The 19,237-nt window shown below is 36.3% G+C and overlaps 2 protein-coding genes across 4 annotated transcripts in view; one reads left to right on the top strand and one right to left on the bottom strand.

The window, feature by feature from the left end:
• si:dkey-70p6.1 (uncharacterized protein LOC570575 homolog) overlaps nt 1-10,393 on the bottom strand; it is a 37,302-nt gene extending 26,909 nt beyond the window's left edge. For both annotated transcript variants that reach the window (XM_051117879.1, XM_051117880.1), the window contains exon 1: nt 9,770-10,393. The gene's annotated coding sequence lies outside the window, so the exon portion shown is untranslated. The remainder of the gene's footprint in view (nt 1-9,769) is intronic.
• A 2,395-nt stretch (nt 10,394-12,788) lies between these two features.
• On the top strand, nt 12,789-18,909 carry nkain5 (sodium/potassium transporting ATPase interacting 5). 2 transcript variants are annotated; one of them, XM_051117650.1, is made up of 6 exons: nt 12,789-13,036; nt 15,145-15,282; nt 16,953-17,033; nt 17,253-17,450; nt 17,919-17,979; nt 18,106-18,909. In XM_051117650.1, exons 1-6 carry the CDS (start codon nt 12,983-12,985, stop codon nt 18,117-18,119), a joined length of 546 nt encoding a protein of 181 aa, XP_050973607.1. In that variant the 5' UTR covers nt 12,789-12,982; the 3' UTR covers nt 18,120-18,909. The 2 variants fall into 2 exon arrangements, with proteins under 2 accessions (XP_050973607.1, XP_050973608.1); XM_051117651.1 differs by having other exon boundaries at nt 17,919-17,983.
• The last annotated feature ends 328 nt before the right edge of the window (nt 18,910-19,237 follow it).

Raw genomic sequence — 19,237 nt, 5'->3', positions numbered from 1 at the left:
AACCTAAGGCGGCATTATTATTGTGGTTTAATCAATATGTGTTGGTCTGTTCCTGTCTAAGTGGGCGGTTCTTGGCCAGAAAAAGCTGTGGACCGGACCTTATGTTGTTTATGAGACAAGGGCTCTTTTAGTCATCACACACGCATATACATGGACACACATATGTGTTCTGTCAAAGTTCAAATCTCTTAAAAATAGCACAGTTAAACTCCCATCACACTTTCTGGACTGAGTCAAACTTGGCAAATGTGAGGAGTTTGTGGCTAAATCTACATCTTGTCTTTGCTGGGCTAATTAAACAGTAAAGAGCTTGTTTCCTGTGTAATTACACAGATACTGTTTGGGAGAAGCAGAGCCTGTCTCTGATACTGAGTCCCTGTCTTTATTCTCAGACTGATTAATTTGCCTTTCTGAAAACCAACTCATTAGAGCAAGACAAAATCCTATTTAATTGGTAAAATCAGCTAATGCTGTGCTATTATTTAGGATACCCAGGACAATCCCCTTAAAATTATTACCACTTCATATTTGATTAATGTGACCAAGCAAAACGAAAACATCCTGTTCGCTCTTAATTGGAGATTTTCAGTCCACCACGCAATTTAAAATGAAACACAAATGAAACAACCCCTACAGACTTGAGAGCTACTAACAGAAATCGTGGTCTATTAGTGCAAGAAATGATTACGTACAACTTCATGACTACAGTATAAATTAATTTAGCCAGTAAAAATGTCTAACCTGTTGTTAAAACGTGTTAAAGGATTAGTTCACGTCTTTCTTTATTCAGTCAAAAAGAAATTAAGGTTTTTGAGGGAAACATTCCAGGATTCTTCTCCATATAGTGGACTTCAGTGGTGACCAACGGGTCCAAATTGCAGTTTCAACGCAATCCAAGGAATATCCCAGCGTGAGGTCACCATAGTGCAAGATGAGCATTTGTGATTAAAAAGTATATGTTTTTTTTTTTTTGTTTGTTTGTTTTTTTTTTTTTAGAAAATGACCAGTCGTTTCACTAGATAAGTCCCTTATTCCTTGAATAGAGCCATTTAAAGCTGCATTGAAATGGCAGTTTGGACATTCAACCCATTGGCCACCATTAAAGTCCACTTTATGGTTTTATGTTTTCCTCAAATACATAGTAAATTATCAGGAAAAAAAGTTTTATTTTTTGAAAGTGATCTAATCCTCTAAATATTCCAGATTTATAAATATAAAAAAATAGATAGGGGTGCAGCAATATTAAAATTCTGGCTGATACTGACCAGTGAAACTTTAAAATTATATGTATTTATTAATTAAGGTACATAAATAATACTAAAATGGTTTATTGGATAAAGTCTAAACTTCATTGGAACTTTCTATATTATTTTGTGTAAATGCATTAAAAACAAAATATCAAAAATTGGTGTAGAAACACTTTTCACTAGTAATTGCTAGTAAACCTAAATATATCTACTCATTAATTAAAAAAAAACTTCAATATTGGCTAATATAAAACATCTCCTATAATTTAATTAAATATTAACAGTATATACATTGAGGAAATATGCTTATTGAGACCAGCAGGGGTTAACTATGCTAACCAGCCAATCCCATCCAACATACTTCATGTAGCGCTACACTGTAGAAAATAAAAAACACAATTTGTTCAGTCAGCTTAAAATAATTTGTTACCCTGCTGCCTTAAAATTTTAAGTTGAGTCAACTAAAATAAGTTTAGTCAACCTGAAATGTTAAGTTGTACTAAGTAACAACTTAGATATTTGTGTTTGCTAAACTTAACAGATGGGTAAGTAACCCCGCTGCCTTCAAATTTTAAGTTGACTCAACTCAAATATCCAAGTTGTCACTTAGTATAATTTAACATTTCAGGTTGAATAAACTTTTTTTTTGAGTTGACTGAACTTAAAATTTTAAGGCAGCCAGATTACACATTATTTTAAGTTGACTCAACAAATTGTTTTTTACAGTGTACATATTCAGTGCTTAAACTACTGCTTCCTAGTGGTTGTTGAATGCAGTTGCCGATATATCAAACAAAAGCTTACAGGTCCCTAGAGTCCTTCATGGAGCCTCAGCATGTCCAAACTCCAGTAACTCCAGGTCAAAAGCACATGATTAATATTTTTTATTCAAGGTTCGCTGTATTTCCTTTCTTTACCATTATGGCTTGTATGTGTGTGAAATGAATCTTGTCTCTTTAACAAAAACGAAATCAGATCACGTAACAATGGCAGGTCTCCATCTCTATGTCAGACACCAGCTTCTATTTTCCAGTCAATTACTTCCCCAGAGAAATAAAGAGAAAGAGTGTGTCAGTTTATAAGGAGCTCAGGAACAGGGAAGAAGAAAGAGAAACAGAGAGAGATTGGGGAATGGCATGTTTTAATTACTGTGAAGCCCTAGATTTCAGTCAGAGAGAAACTGGCACGTCCCCCCAAACCCCCGAGACATGACTCTCTCGCCTCCTCCCCCTCTCGTTTTTCCCCTTTTCACTCTTTTCCTTTTCTTTCTGTCCATTCTACATCAGCCAAAAGAATCGCAGAATGGGTATAAGATGATATAAAGAGACGTAACCAACACAAATGATAACGACAAATGAATATGTGAAACAAAAACACCTTTTTAGTAGACTGTATCCGTAGCGGGCGAATTACTATCTACACTTTCATTGGTAGTCTCCAGTCTCATTGCACTCCGCTCAACTTCATGTCGTCAGAAATCACAGACTCTCATTGAAAATGAATGACTTCCTGTTGCTTTGTTGCTGTAAATCTCTGTATGTGTGAACAGGCTTGAAGTCTCCTCTGAGCAGAATGTTAGCATGAGGGATGTTAAATGATTTATTCGCAAGCAAGCGGTAAAAAGGGTGTCCTCTGTCATCTTGTCTTGGGTTTAAAACAAACACATCCTTCAAGACAAACTCCTCAGCGCCACCTTTACATAACTGCTTTGTTCTAAGATTATAACTTGTTCCGGAACTAAGAATAATTGACTGTTGAAACTATTGGTTACAGCTGTTCTGCTGCTACTATTTCCATCCTACAGCACTAACAGCTAATGCTACTAGAACTCACTTCAGAAAACAGCTGCACTTCGTGTTCATATTTACAGCTACAGTGTCTACTGGACTGCCTCTAGCTCTGTTTTTATTTGTCCATTACTTGTTGTGTTATCTGTTCTGCATTATCCAGGGGTCACTGTATTTTGTTTTGTCTCCTACCAAGTGGAAGAGAAATAACAATAAAGAAATGTCCTATTTAAGGCGCCATGTATAATAATCAAACCTGAGGGTCAGCTCTTTTGACCTAAAACAGTATATCAGCCGTATAGCAATAAAAAAAACCCACTCATAAAACATTAGAGACACCCTGTTATCGTGATTGTGAGGGAGAGTTTTGCACTAGCAAACATCACTGCAGAAAATGTTTTATTCAGAAAATGTAATGTAAATTCATCACTGCAAAAAACGTAAACAAACACCCATTAACTGTAGCTTAGAGCAACATACTGTAACTCTACTCAGTAAATTTCCCTAAATGGGTTACAGGAAACAACCGTCTCGGCTCAATTAAGTTGCTGAAGTGAATTCACTTGTGTATTTGAAACTTTCCACGAACAGGGAAAAAATAGGGTCTGAAATACTTTATTTCATTTTAAGCAAATGATTGGTGAAAATAAGTGTGTAACTTTGAGATATATTTGTCATTTTATACCCTGTTACAAAACAACCTGACACCTAAATGTAGTTGAAAACCCTGCTTGGTGTGATTTGCTATTTTCTAGCAATAACCATTTTTTATTTTTATTTTTTTATTTTGCGATTTAATAACTTGTATTTGAGGGATAGCTCACCCCAAAATGAAAATTTTGTCATTAATTACTCACCCTCATGTCATTCCAAACCTGTAAGATCTTTGCTCATCTTTGGAACACAAATTAAGATGCTTTTTTATAAAATCCAAGAGCTTTCTGACCCCGCATAGACAGCAATGCAACTACCATTGTCAAGGCCCAGAATGGTAGTAAGGACATTGTTAAAATAGTGACATCTGTGATTCAACTGTAATTTTATGAAGCTACGAGAATAAAAGAAAGCAAAAATAATGGTGACGCAGGTGCTGACGTTCTGTCTTGTTGTTCACCACCATATTTCATAACCTAAGGGGTTAATCTTATCAAAGTCTGTGAGCCAATAAGCATGCAGCATGCCTTATAAATCAGTGATTGGCTCTGGCGAGGCATCAAAGACAATGCACGTTACATGACCATTCATTCACACTGTAGCATCATGCTACATAAGACAATTTATAAAATGAATACTATGCTATTACTCATAATTCACTTCAAGTGTTTTTAATAAACTTCTATTGGGATCTAATGAGGGTATTGGTAATCGCTACACCTGCTTAGCATTTCTCATGTAAACACACTGCATTGTTATAAAAATAGGCAAAATCTCATGAACATCACATACAGTTCATATACTGGCGTAATTGCGTATTTATTAGCTTCTTGTATAATCCCTATAAATGTTTTCTGGAAGTGTAACGCATGTTCGTCGTCAGAGATAGGGCGGGGAATAAACGCGTATATGAGTGACATATGAGCAGTGATCACGGAAGAGAAAACACGACCAGACTAGAAGCAGTGAATGCTAATCAGATCGTGTGAATTAGTGGAAAATGAGTAGAAATGATAATTCTGTCCTGAGGACATCATCAGTAAAGAGAGGGCTTGTCTGTCTCCTGAAAAAGCAGACATGCTATTTTTTTAAAAGACGAACTGCTGAGTGATTTAAAGATCTTAAGTATGCAGCAGTGAGCCTCACATACTGACTTACAACTGTTCATTTTGCACTTACAACTACTTGAAATGTATTAAATCTAGGGCTGGGCAATTTTTCCAAGTTTATCGATTAATTTAAATGTAATGTTTTACCACAATTTTATTTTTTAGAAATCGAGGAATCAAATGGAAATACTACCAACCGTTAGAATTAGACAATTTAACAATATGCCAACGATAACAGTAAACAGAAAAGAACAATCCAACCACATGTCGCCGCGCGTGATTAACCGCTCATGTGTGATGCTCTCATACCGCTAGGCGCCATTCACACAGAATGCACTTTTGTGTTGACAAAGATGCGTCGTGGGCAGTGGAATAGAAAAACATAAGAAGATGGGAGTGAACTTCTTTTGACTTGAGCACTGTGTTTTTACAATGCAGTTTCATGCATGAGATGCTGCAAGAGACAACAAGCAAACTTGTCCATGTTTACATAGAAAAACACTGAAACAGAGAGTAATCAAATAAAAAACGTGAAGAACTACTAATGTATGTCTGATGTTTCATGTTTACGTTGTGATGACAGGCTGAAAGCTGTTATTCATTGTTTTTACAGAACATTTATAGTTAATAATAGTTACTGGTGTTATACCTTCAATCATTTTGAATTTAAATTACCTTGACTTTTGAGATTTTTTTAAAGCATTTTCCTCGTATTATTTCTGAACATATAATATCTATAAGACAAGTCTGTACAAGATGTAGTTCATGCATCTTTTCAGCAAAGATACAGCATGTACATAATGTTGACATTTCATGTGTGGTGCACTTGGAATAGAATTTACTTTAACTAGAGGATTAATAAAGAACAAGCATGAATCATGTTGTAGTTACAATCGTAAAAATTCGAGAATCGGTCAGATGTTCTGAAAAAAATCGAGATTTTAATTTTTTGCCATATCATCCAGCCCTAATTAAAACTATTTGCACTGATTTTTTGTGTTGGTTACGTTTTGTTTTTTGCACTGCAGAGTCTATAAAAACCTTTACAAACTGAAAAAAAAAAAAGTTTTATAAGGTAATGTGTAATGTAATCTTGCTAAAATCGATTTCATAAAATTGGTATCAAAGTCATAGTATCAGTATTGGTATCAGTGTCAAAAAAATTTGAATGATACCCTGCCCTACTGTCTATGAAGGGTCAGAAAGCTCTCGGATTTCATCAAAAATATCTTAATCTATGTTTCGAAGATGAACAAAGGTCTTGCAGGTTTGGAACAACATGAGTGTGAGTAATTAATGACAGAATTTTCATTTTTGGATGAACTATCCCTTTAAATTAGAAAAAAAACAATGTGGACAAATTAGCGTCATGAACAGCCTCTGAACTGTGGGAGAAATAAAGCACAACAACTCAAAATACCGCATTTTAAGGTCACCAGAGATTCCTGACTTCATGACCTTTGTTTGGAGGAGACAAGGACCTCTTGACCTCTCGCTAAGAGACTGATGAAGTAGCTGAATCATACTGGTTTGATCAGAAAGGGTCTCTTCCAATGGACATCACTGTAAGGCTAAGTTTGCAAACATTGACCCTCACAATCTATAACTATAAGTCATTTAATTGGGGAAAATAATTGCTGGTAGAAAATAACTTCTGGTAGATACTGCAGGTCTAAAAACCCCACAGACACAAACACACGCGTATGCACACACACATATGTTCAAGGACAGATATAGGCTGTATGTTTCCTCCTGTGAGGAGCTATGGCCACTCATCTGCTTCACGATAAGGCTGAGAGAAGGAACTCCTCTGCAGTTCACAGTATCATCAGCAGAGCCTCAAGTTTAATGGATGTCTGCCTGCGGGGCCTTATCACACCGTCACAGACCTACAGCAAATCTGTGACAGTTCTCTCAAAATCTTGAAGGCTCTGTTCACGTAGTAGGCCACCTCGGGATAAACAAGAGGTTCAGGAAATTGAGTACAGCGGAAATACATTTCATATGTGACAACAAGGTGTGTGATTCATAAGAGGTTTCCAGAACAGAAGAACTTAACAAAATTTGTAAAAATTTAAATATGACATTTATCAATTTGAGGATGAACTTCTATATTATAACCTGCAATGATAGTGACGCCAACCAGTGCAGCTGCCTTACCTTTATTGCCTTAATAGAAACGTTTTTTTACCCCTCCTGACTCCAAACGGCACACTGACACATGTAAGCCAATGTGGGATTTCTCTTTTATTGATTGGACAGAACAGAACATTCTGCTTACGTTCTCTGATGCTCATGGTTGGGGACATCATATCTATTCAAGTCTCCACCAATCAACAGAAAGCTTATATGACTGAGCAGTTCTGCCCCAGTGGTCTGATTCACTGCAGCCACTCTCATAAACTCACATACGTGACACACTCAGAACCTTCATCTGTCTGTTGTATGACAGCAGGTACATGGACAAGCCTTCCCTCTACTCTAGTGCTGGTGATTTAATTCATTTCAGTGACTTGATTCCTCTGAATCCATTCACAAAAGATTCATTCAGATTGGTACTGTAGCCCCTGTTGCCAGTAGGTGTCAACCAGTGCCTTGTGTTATGAGTGAGTCAATGAACCGTTTAGGAATTTGTGACCGAAAGGAATATTATTAGTAGTGCTGTCAATCGATTTGAAAAAAAAAAAAAAATTAATCACACATTTTCCAGAAATTAATAGTGATTAATCCCACCTAACATTATTATTTTTTTTAAATATACTTTTATATTTCAGTCATTTCACATGTAGAAACAATAAAAAGACAGTATATTTATAATATTTGTTAAATACTTCTTATGCCTAAAGGTGAGTATAACTGATACCAATATTACTTATGTCTCTAGGAAATTATTTTTTTCCTAATATTGGTTACAGCCATTCAACATTACAGTATAATTGAGAGCTATCAATTTTAACATTTATTAGACTTTAAAAAATAGCAACTTCTAATTTAAGTGAACTTAAAACAATCTTCACATAACCTATTATTTACCTGTGCACTTCAGCAAGAAGAAAATACACAAAAATTGAATAAAGTTACCAAACACTAAATACTAAATTACATATAGATGAATCCTTAAAGCTACAAAAGTTATTGATTCATCTTTTTTCTTTTGTTCTTTGATTAACAGACATAACAGCAACTGGGTTATTAGGTTATCTGGCTGCTATTACTTTAAGAGCTGCTGAATGTCATGCGGATCTGACTCACATGCTCGTAGTTTCATTCGTGCTTTAATTTGAGATGATACAGGCTACAGTGTGTGCCGGCACATTTGATGCAACCACCACAGTATAACAGCTGACAGAAACTGAAATACGGCCTGACAACATCTCATCTGACCACAGTTCACTGTTGTTCTCCTGATGCTCCCTCGTCGCCTGTAGCGCCCTTTCACTGAAGTGAAGTTGGAGTGCGCGTCTGAAAAGTCTCCAGTTTGATGTGGTCGTAAAAAGATGTTCTGCGACTAAATAAACACTTCTATTTAAGAAAAAAAAAGAATCAACAGTTTTGAGTGGGGTGGCCAACCCTAGCCCCACCCCTGCGTTAACTATGTTAAATATTTTTAACGCGTTAAACTGGGAAAATTAATCCCCTGCGTTAACACAGTAATTTTGACCGCACTAATTATTAGCCTAAAGATTTATTAAAAATTTGCGTCTAAAAATCTACTTATATATTCCAGAAAGAGTTTGGAATCATTATACACCTTATCGGAAGGAGAATGACTCACTAACTCACTAAAAAGTATTCGTTTACGAAAGAGATTCCGCACCGAGCAGTTCCGATTCAAAACGCGACTCGTTCAATATAGGAGGCGTGTTCGTTCAGTAAATTAGACCACTGATACGCTCCTTGCAAGCCGAACTCAAATGCTATTGGCTAGTATTACAGTCAATCAGGAAAGCACCTTATAAAATTAGTTAACGGGTGGATATAATGTTAAACAAACAATTAGTAAACTTAAAATAGAAATTTACGAACGGAATACGGACTACAGGGAATAGTTAAAAGTCATTAGACTTTTGCATTTTATCTGACAGGGGCGACTATAAACCTGCCGTCCTAACCTGTTCGGTACGTTTATTGACTGGTCTCATGCCCAAATTATACATCATCATTGAAGTACTGCGCCTTTTTTGCAGACAGGAGCTCAGTCAGCCTTTACTGCGGCTGTTTAATCAGGCACACAACAGGTTAGCAAAATAAACGTGATTTTGATTGGGCCTGGCCTGTATGAATTTTAAAACGTGAGCTGTTAGAGCTGAAATAATACTGTATTTGTCAATCGTGCCAATATGCAACACCATTGTTTTCCCGGCTCGCGTACGCGAATGCATGATATGTTGTGGCCCGCAGCGGTCGACCTCTTATTCAGCACGAGTAATTCGTTGCTCCCGTGGGTATTGTCCCGCCAATCACCGATGCACTCAGGAAATAATCTCGCAAGATCAAAGTGGAAATGCACGCGCAGTGCAGGCGCGTCCTCGAGGCCAGCTCCCACAGCAGACGGCGAGAGGGTTCCATCGAAATCCCTTTTAATTGAGGGGAAACAAATAAACGAGCGGCTATGTCTCTGTTCTCTTAATTGATTCCATAATTTACGGTATTAAATGTGATATCGCGCAGTGCTGGTTTCCGCTGAGTGAGAGAGAGTGCCACAACCTGCTTATAAATCGTTTAATTAAGCGTCGAATCACAAAGGGTAATGCGGCTACACTGAAGCTGTTGCACACGTGTCGTCTGACTTATATGATGCGAGTCATTAATCTCATATAAACCGGACGCGTATTCCTCCAGCGTCCAACAGCAAACGATCACGCTATAGATTCTGCTATGCGTTTAACAGAGGATTCCGTTGTGTGGTCAGCACGTAGGCAGAAGTGCATGCCAATGAGAGCCGTATACAGATGCTGCTGAAGATACTCACTCAGTTTAGGGATTCAGGGGGCGCGTCGCCGCGCAGCATCCACCTCGCTGCACTCTCGCTGCTGCTGCTGCTGAAACGTCTGGCTCCCGTTCGGACCCCGCAAGCATAATCAATAACCTGCGTTGAGCCTGGATTCGTATGTTAGGGAGGACATGTGTGCGGTATGGCATCTGGCGTCCTCAGCGCAACCTCTGACCATCCCCATTGTTCCTGTGCATGCCGCGTCGCTCACAAGGCGAAAGGTGCAAACGCACAGCTGGGTTATTCCAAGTCTAGGATCGGTTGTGATATCAAGACCACGTCACGACTGCCTCCGTTGAGCCTCAGAGCCTCCTCAAGCCTCAATCCTGTCTCGAACATCGGCGACAGTACCATATGACAGCGCGGTGCCCACTCCATTGGCATCTGGAGCTCGCGTTTTGCGCCACAGCGCGGATAGTTCGGGAATGACAGAACAGAATGAACAGAACAGAAAGTACTGGTAGTATCGTGATTGTATATACACCCTGGCGGCCAAAAGTATGGAATAATTAAGAATTTTAACGTTTTTGAAAGTCTCACCAAATCTAAATTAAGTCTCACTTGCTCACCAAGGCTACATTTATCTAATCAGAAATACTGTAAAAACAGTAATATCGCAGCTTCCACAAACTATTTAGCTGCACAGCTGTTTTCAAGAGCACCAAGAGCATTTTTTGAGCACCAAATTCATGATTATTAATGATTTATGAAAGATCATGTGATACTTAAGATTGGTGTTATGGGTGAAAATTCAGCTTTGCCATCACATTATATATCAAAATGTATTCAAATAGAAAACAGCTTTTTTATATTGTAATAATATTTCACATTGTTACTGTTTTGATCAAATAATTAGCATAAGAAACTTGTTTAAAATAAATAAATAAATAAAATTATTAATTATTCCAAACTTTTTTCACCAATGTGTAATGATATCTAATGATGACCATATTTACACATCATCATATCATGACACAGTTTTTGTTTTGTTATTCCTATGGTGTTTATGGATGAGAATATAAAATGAATTATAAAACAAGTAACTATTTATTTAGACAACATTTATATTAAAATATATTAAAAATGTGTACATAATGTGTAGGGACTGATAAACATGTTTCATTAATGAAAGGTTTTTTTTTTTTTTCCATAATTCTTTCTACAGTTACTTGGGTAACAGGGCTGAAGGGTTGAGCATGAATGATATTTAACCAATATTAAGCCAAAATCAAAGGTTCCAAAACTGTGTTTTTGCAGCGGGAATATATTTTTTGTGTTTCCCAAAGAGCCTTTTCTTAAAAGACATTAAACATGGTAGGACCCTTGCTGTCTATGGAGGGTCAGAGGGTTCTCAGATTTCATTAAAAATATCTTAATTTGTGTTCCGAAGACAAACGAAGGTCTTACGGGTTTGGAACGACATGAGGGTGAGTAATTAATGACAGAATTTTAAATTTTGGGTGAACTATCCCTTTAAGGTTCCTAATGGAACCATCAATGCCAATAAATAGAATATCTCTTTTTAAGTAGTTGTGTCTTCCCATCATGCTGTAGAAAATTAGCTGTTCAATTTGCACAACAGGATCTGTTTATTTGATGTCAGATAGTATGTTTTGCATTGATTTTGTATGTTTAATCAGACCTACAAACTTTCATGTTACAAACACATAACACAAATCTATATACAAACATATAGAGACATATAGGCTCAAAAGGAGAGCAAAGATTCACAAACATGTTCTAGTTTTCAACCCACCAATCAAACCTACAGCTCTCTCTAAAGATAGTAAATTTGTTTATCAGCACATACTGAGACTCACAGACCTAAACCCCTGCACCCTGCTGTTAATCACCCATCTGTGGGACTACGGACCGTGCCAACGAGCGTATACTCTCTGCAGCAGACAGCTGTGTTCAGGTGGGTGATATGTGCTGAACATGGCTGGGCACTGCAGGAGCTTGTCAAGTAGGGGGTGTCCAAATTATGAAAAATGCAACCTCAGGGCTGACATCTTAATTACTCTAGAAAAGGAAAACACAAATGAGTCATTACACACAAACAAATACAATTAATGTATTATAAGTCTGGAGGCTGAAATTTAAGGCACTACACTTAAAAAAAAATCTTTGCTTGATAGCTGTGGTATACTTTCAGTGCAGTTTCAAAGCAACTTCAAATGGCTCTACACAATCCCATCCGAGGAATAAGGGTCTTATCGGTCGATCAAAACAATCCGTCAGTCATTTTCAAAAAAAAAAGTATATACTTTTTAACCACAAATGCTCGTCTTGCGCTAGCTCAACCTCACGCATTATGTGATCAAGCACGCGTGACTTAGGCTAAGGTGCAAAGAAAGTCAAACTGCCTTTACAAAAAAAAGGTAAAACAATGATGTTGGACGATTTTGAAGTTGGAGAAGAAAATGAGAAATGACTTTTAAAGCTTATCCTATCTTTTAGAACTGAAGAACTAACCGCGCTTGACTTTTTCAACATTACGCAATGCGTGAAAATGCGCATATGCATTGCACAGCTAGTGCAAGAAGAGCATTTAGTTAAAAAGTATATAGTTTTTTATTTTTTTATATTTTTTTACAAAATGACCAGTCATTTTACTAGAAAGGCAATCCTTGGCTGGGATCCTGTAGAGCCCTCTTAAGCTGCACTGAAACAGCACTTTCAACCCGTTGGTCCCCAATGAAGTCCACTATATAAAGAAAAATGAAATGTTTTCCTCAACAACTTTCTTTTCGACTGAAGAAAGAAAGACATGAACATCTTGGATGACATGGGGTGAGTAAATTATCAGGCCATTTTTATTTTGGAAGTGAACTAATCCTCTGATGGTAGTCAGATTTAGATTTCTAAAGAAAGTAAAGCAAATCAGTTCCCAACTCTTCCAGTCGTTAGTGCTCCACCTGCCGCTCCCTCTCGACAGCGCACCGGGAGGTGGTGGCTGCTATATATAAAGACCCACCCCGTTTTATTTACCCCCGATCTCACCCTCTTTACCCCCGCCTACTGCTTCATACTGTTTTTAACCCTATGCGCTATATACAGCGATGATTATCGCCCATTGTGAGGGAAGCATATCCTACTGAAAAATACCGATAATAAACAGGCTACCTCAAAAATGACTCTGATTTATTTACCATTTTGACTTTTACGTTTATACCAGAGAGAATAGTGAAGATGGGCTGCTGCTCGGGGAGGTGTATGTTGATGTTCTTCTGCGCTCTTCAGCTGGTAAGTGCGTTATAGAATTGTAGTAAAAACAAACGTGCACTCGCTGCAGTTTTGTAACGCATTTATTAATATGTCTGACATAAAAACACTATTTATGAGATTTGACGTTGTGATAACTTCGAGACGAGTTTCTGAGCATCTCAAGTCTATTGTTAATAAATAGTCCATTGTTTGAAAGACGTCAAGTTTTGAGCCACAGATAGCTGTAGTTTTTCATTTATAATTAATACATAGACAAAATTTGTACTTTTGTGTATATTAGAAAGGATATACTGGCTGCACAAACATTTTTGGACAGTGATGAGACTATTATCAAAAAGTAATTATCGTGAAAGAGCACAAACAAACCTAGACAAAAATGTCTGTTATATAAGAGTACAATAAGAACTGAAGTGAAAATTACACATTAGTGCAATAACTTTGCCTGTGTAAATATCTAAAAATAGAATTTTTTAAATATCCATCATCCATCCCATTTATTCAGGATAAAATATAGTCTATTTAAACTGCATATGTCCTACATTTGATATATACTGTAAAACAAGTGAAATGTCAGCAGTGCATTGTGATACTAAGAAATGTTTGTGTGCATTTTAATGCACCTTACTGATTACACATTTTTATTTCAGTGGTATGAGATCCTGTTCTCCTCTCACAAATTGATATTTTGAATTCATCTCAGTTCAGCAGTTGCACTTGTGTTCTCCACAGGAGGAAACCCTCTTGTTTCTGTGCTGAACACAACAGAGAGAGTGACCTACATCCCTGCTGTTATTCTGCTTAACCTTTGTATGGCTTTTAACTTTGGTCTAACCTTAGCTTGTCTGTCTTTCCTAACCTTTCCTTTCTTTCCTATTGCCCATGAGAATGTGTATGAAAGAAATAGAGAGTGAAGATGCGTATCCAGTTATATATTTTTAAACAAGCATAAATTATCTGGTATAACATCACATTTGGACTACAATCTCAGTGGATTAACTCAGCCTTGACCTTTTTAAAAAAAAATACTGCCATCTACTAAATAAATGATGAAGATCCAATGAGACAGCGCAGAACTGATGCATGCAGTTATTAGTCTTTACAATTGTGTACATTTGATCTCGGGTGGCTCAAAAAAGAAAATATAGCTGTATGGTTTAAACGGTTTAACGAATTCACTATTTCACACCTTTTACTGCAAGTGAATAGAAAAAGAGAGGTCTGCTGCATGTCTGCCATACCATGTCCGATTTTGTGTAACATTTGGCGCCTATAAGTCTTGGCTGAACATCCATCCTTCATGTTGACTGTATCAACAGGTTCAGTCACTGTTGCTGTGTATAATGGTGGTTTCATACTTGCTTTAAATATTTCAGATGAGTTGAAGACTGTTCACGGATTATATTTACTGGGACGGATATATACTGTGTGATCTGAGTGTGTTACCAAAAGCGAATAGCTCATCTGTATCTGTGAAACATCCCACCCATCTCTCACTGTTTTCATGTTTGGCTTGTAAAGTCAACGCACCTCGTGCTGGAACACAGCGGATGGGGACTGTGGTGAAGACATGCTACGAATGGTTGATTTGAGGTGGAACCTCTGGGAACAGCTGGTACACAGCAGCATTATGGCATAGAGAGAGAGATTGTATGGGGGATGGGTGCTTAGTGGCAGAGAGAGGGTTTATGACTGCTGCAGTGAAGCTTTATGAGAGGAGCAGCATCCCCCACACCCAGCACCTCCCATCTGAATCATACATCTCCCCTCACTGAGCCTCTGACCTCCAAGGAGAGCCCTCATCTCCTCTCGCTCACCCTTTCTCCCTCCCGCCCTCCTTTTCTCTTCCTCCACCTCTCACTCTCTATTTCTCTGTCACAAGCTTTGTACCCCATTGGCTCTGTTACCCTGGCAACCCTGAGTAAAAAGCCAGCATGTGAAAAAAACAGAGGTGGGGGTTTTGATTGTGTTTCTCTGGGAAAGAGAGATGGGGTCTCCATCATTATTGTGTTTGGGGCAGCATGAGGGTGTTTTTTTTTTGGTTGTGTAGATGCAAAGTAGCTGGTGGTTTTACTGTTTTAGCGATGTGTACAGATTTTGATCATATCTTACGTTCTCTTTTTCTCTAGATCACTGCTGTGGAGAGACAGGTGTTTGACTTTCTAGGTTACCAGTGGGCGCCGATCCTTGTCAACTTCCTGCACGTCATTGTGGTGATTTTGGGCTTGTTTGGGACAGTCCAGTATAAGCCCCGCTATGTAGTTTTGGTGTGTGCTGTATTTACTTCAAGACATTTTTATAACTTTTGTCCTTTAATAGGTATGTTAAATAATATTACATTTAATAAAACTACACTACCAGTCAAAAGTTTTTGAACAGTGAGGTTTTTAATGTTTCTCTTCTATTTACCAAGTCTGCATTTATTTGATCCAAAGTTCAGCAAAAACAGTACATTTTGAAATGTTTTTACTATTTAAAATAATTATTTTCTATTTGAATATATTTTAAAATGTAATTTATTTCAGTACTTTGTCATTTATTTCAAAGCTGAATGATGCTTTTTTCAGCATCATTACTCTAATCTTCAGTGTCACATTTTTATTTATTTATTATTATTATCATTATCATTATCAATATTTAAAACAGTTGAGTACATTTTATTCGGAATTCTTTGATAAATCCAGATCCAATAAATGCAAAGATAGATCCAAAATTAAGTAATATTTTTATTTAGCAATGATGCTTTAAATTGATCAAAAGTGATGATAAAGACATTTATGTTACAAAAGATTTCTATTTCAGATAAATGCTGTTCTTCTGAACTTTCTATTTATCAGAGAAACCTGAAAAAATCTAATCAGCTGTTTTCAACATAATAATAATAATAATAATAATAATAAATGTTTTTTGAGCAACAACTCAGAATATTAGAATGTTTTCTGAAGGATTCTTATGTGACTGGAGTAATGATGCTAAAAATTCAGCTTTGAAATGACAGGAATAAATTATGTTTTCAAATGTATTGAATTAGAAAACAGGTATTTTAAATAGTAAAAATATATCAAAATTTTAGTTTTACTGTACGTCGGATCAAATAAATGCAGAAGAAAAATCTTACTGTTCAAAAACGTTTGACTGGTAGTGTAGTTTTATTAAAACAAATATGTAACATATTACTTATAACTTATTTATAAAATATATTATTTGTACTTATTATTTCTAAAATACTGAATATACTGAATACTGATAAAATACTGATTTATTAAATATAAAAAAGATTACAAAAATACCTAAATGAATAGATTTCTTAAAATAAATGTTTTTATTAAAATAAATGTATAAAATTCGATAATACATTTTTAGTTGATTAGTATGATTAAATGTATTGATTTCTTCATTAAAAATGAATAAATAAATACAGTTCAAAAGTTTGGGTTTAGTAAGATTATTTTGAAAGATATCAATGCCTTTATTTAGCAAGAATGCAATAACATTTATCAAAAGTGAAAGTAATGTTTATAACAGATTGTTAGAATTCTGTTCTTTTGAACTTTCTATTCATCAAAAGATTTCTGGGAAAAAATGTATCAGTTTTCACCGTTGATAATATTATTGTTTCTCAAGCACAAAATCAGCATATTGGACTGATTTCTGAAGGATTGTGTGATACTGAAAAAATTCAATTTAGCCATCACAGGAATAAATTAATTTTTAATATATAACAGTATTACTGTTTACTATATTTTGATCAAATTAATGCAGCCCTGGTGAGCATAAGATACTTCTTTCTATATATTACCCACCCTAAACATTTTAATAATGTATAGCCTTCTGCAGTAATTTGGTTGTTTACACAGATATGGATATTTGTTTTACAAAGTTAGCTAGATGTGGTTCTCTAATGACCATTACATGTTCTTTCTTTTCTTTTTTTTAGTATATAGTCTGGACCGTGTTTTGGGTGACTTGGAATGTCTTTATCTGTTGCCTTTATCTAGATCTTGGAGGGCTTTCAAAGGTAAAGAGCCTCATTTCTTATATGGGTCAGTCTAGTGCTAGACCAAGTTCACATACTTTCATGCTATTGGTATGAGATGATATCATCACTGTGGGTATAAGCTTACAAACCACAGATGAACAAGATTAAACAGCATGTAAAACTTACACTACATGTTTCCTCAGTACCACAGCGTTAAAGTCAATAATGTTTTAAGGCATTTCTGTGCTGTTCATTTAGGACAGCGATTATCTGTCACTGGGACTTTCATCTTACCGCTCATGGTGGAAGGACAACGGTCCGGGCTGTGAGAACAGAAACCTCCCAACCACTAGATGGCAGCATCTGGAAAGTCCTGCTCTGGTCTCGGAGCTGGGCTGTGTGTTAGAGTATCAGTACATCGAAGTTATGCACAGCGCCCTGCAACTGTTCATTTCTGTAAGACCCTAAAACTGAAGAAGTCATGGTCTGTTAAAGCTGAAGTGTGCAGAATTATTGACTGTTTTCAAACAGGTTTCCACCCAGCAATGCTGGTGTGTCATAACAAGTTTAGTTACCTACAAATACAACATGCTGGTTAGGTATGTTTTGAAGCATGGCAGCTGGTTTGAGCTGGTTTAAGATGGTCCTGAGCTGGTTATGAGCTAGTTGCCAGCACAGGACCAGCTTAAACCAGCTCAAACCAGCTGCCATGTTTGAAAACATACCTAACCAGCATATGCTGTTTTTTTTTTCAACAGGGTAAGCTACTGTAATGTTGAAAAATTACATACTTCAATTTTAATATCAACACTTCACACATCAGCTCAAACTGTTCTGATACACCTACATACGCTAATATAGAAATTCAGATACAAAGTGACCTGTGTAAGACTTTACAGAATCTGTTTCTTTGTTTTTCTGTAGGCCCTGGGATTTGTATTTGCCTGCTATGTCGTCAACATCTTCAATGAAGAGGAAGACACATGTTTGTAAAATAGTTTTTATCTTACACCTTTTAAAAAAGGAAACCAAGTATTTTATTTCAGTTTAGCTGGTTCTTGTTTTTCTTCTTGTGAAACTAATTTTGTATCTGCATTGTGTTACTTTTCAGTTTTGTATAAGTGACAGTGTCTGGATCTTATCATCACCTCAAGAGAGAGAAAAGAAACGTTGAGAAAGAAAGGGGATGGAAGAAAAGGACATTAGCTGTTCTCAGAATGGATTCCAAATTATGTATATATGTATAAACAATACACACAACCTCAGAAAATAAGAGTGATGCGAATATGAACGTAAAAATGCATATGTGTGTTTTATTATTTTATAACAGCTGAACAAGAAGCAAGTCACAAGGTATTTGTAAAACTATTAATTTAAAGCAAAGGATTCTGTCATGAACCTCACATGCTTTTATGAATACGTATTTATTTTCCTTTCAGGATATGATTTTTCTATGAAACAATTTTGCATAGCATTTTAAGTATGTGGATTCTAATTTGAAAGGTCAAATGGTAGTCTATATTTTGTACGTGTTAAACATATTGTTAAGATCTCTTTCAGTTTAACGATTTAATAGTGGAGATTAAATGAAGAAGAATGAATTGCTTTACATGCACTTGTGTGTCACAGCACAAGGCTTTTAAATGTTTAATGATCAACATCTGTCTCTTTTACTATCGATAACACGAGCCATATTTGTGTGAGTGTGTATAGGAAAGAGCAATTATAATACCTGCATGTACTGGTATGTGTCTTATGGCCCAAAGAATACAGAAACGTTGTAACACACCAGACATCAAACCTCATTTTGTAAATGTAAATAAAACAACATTTACTAAGCACTGTATTTTGAATGCCGACACTATATTATATTTTCTTTTGTTAAATTATACATGTATCTTAATAAACATGTGATCGAAACACACCATATGAAAACGACGCTTGATTTCTTAAAGGTCAATGAGTTGATAGTAATCGAGGAAGTTCCACAATTCGCCTCCATTACACTGACACCTAGTGGTTAAATTTTTTTTTAGTGGTTAAAAAAGGTTTATAGTAGCCCACATACCAGATTTTAACTTTAAAACCATTGGGTTACTAATGATCTTCCTAAATAAGCACACCCGGATTAATATGTATGGAATCACTATGTGACACAATATAAGCCAACATGTTCCCTCTCATTTTGCATCACTTCAAACTGGAACCACATTTAAATTCAGTAAAAGCATCACATCGAGTAA

This window comes from Labeo rohita, chromosome 8 (genome assembly GCF_022985175.1).
Source record: "Labeo rohita strain BAU-BD-2019 chromosome 8, IGBB_LRoh.1.0, whole genome shotgun sequence".
In the NCBI taxonomy this organism is placed as follows: Eukaryota; Metazoa; Chordata; class Actinopteri; order Cypriniformes; family Cyprinidae; genus Labeo; species Labeo rohita.
The sequence above is the reverse complement of the archived record's forward strand: the minus strand, read 5'-3'. Positions and strand labels throughout refer to the sequence as shown.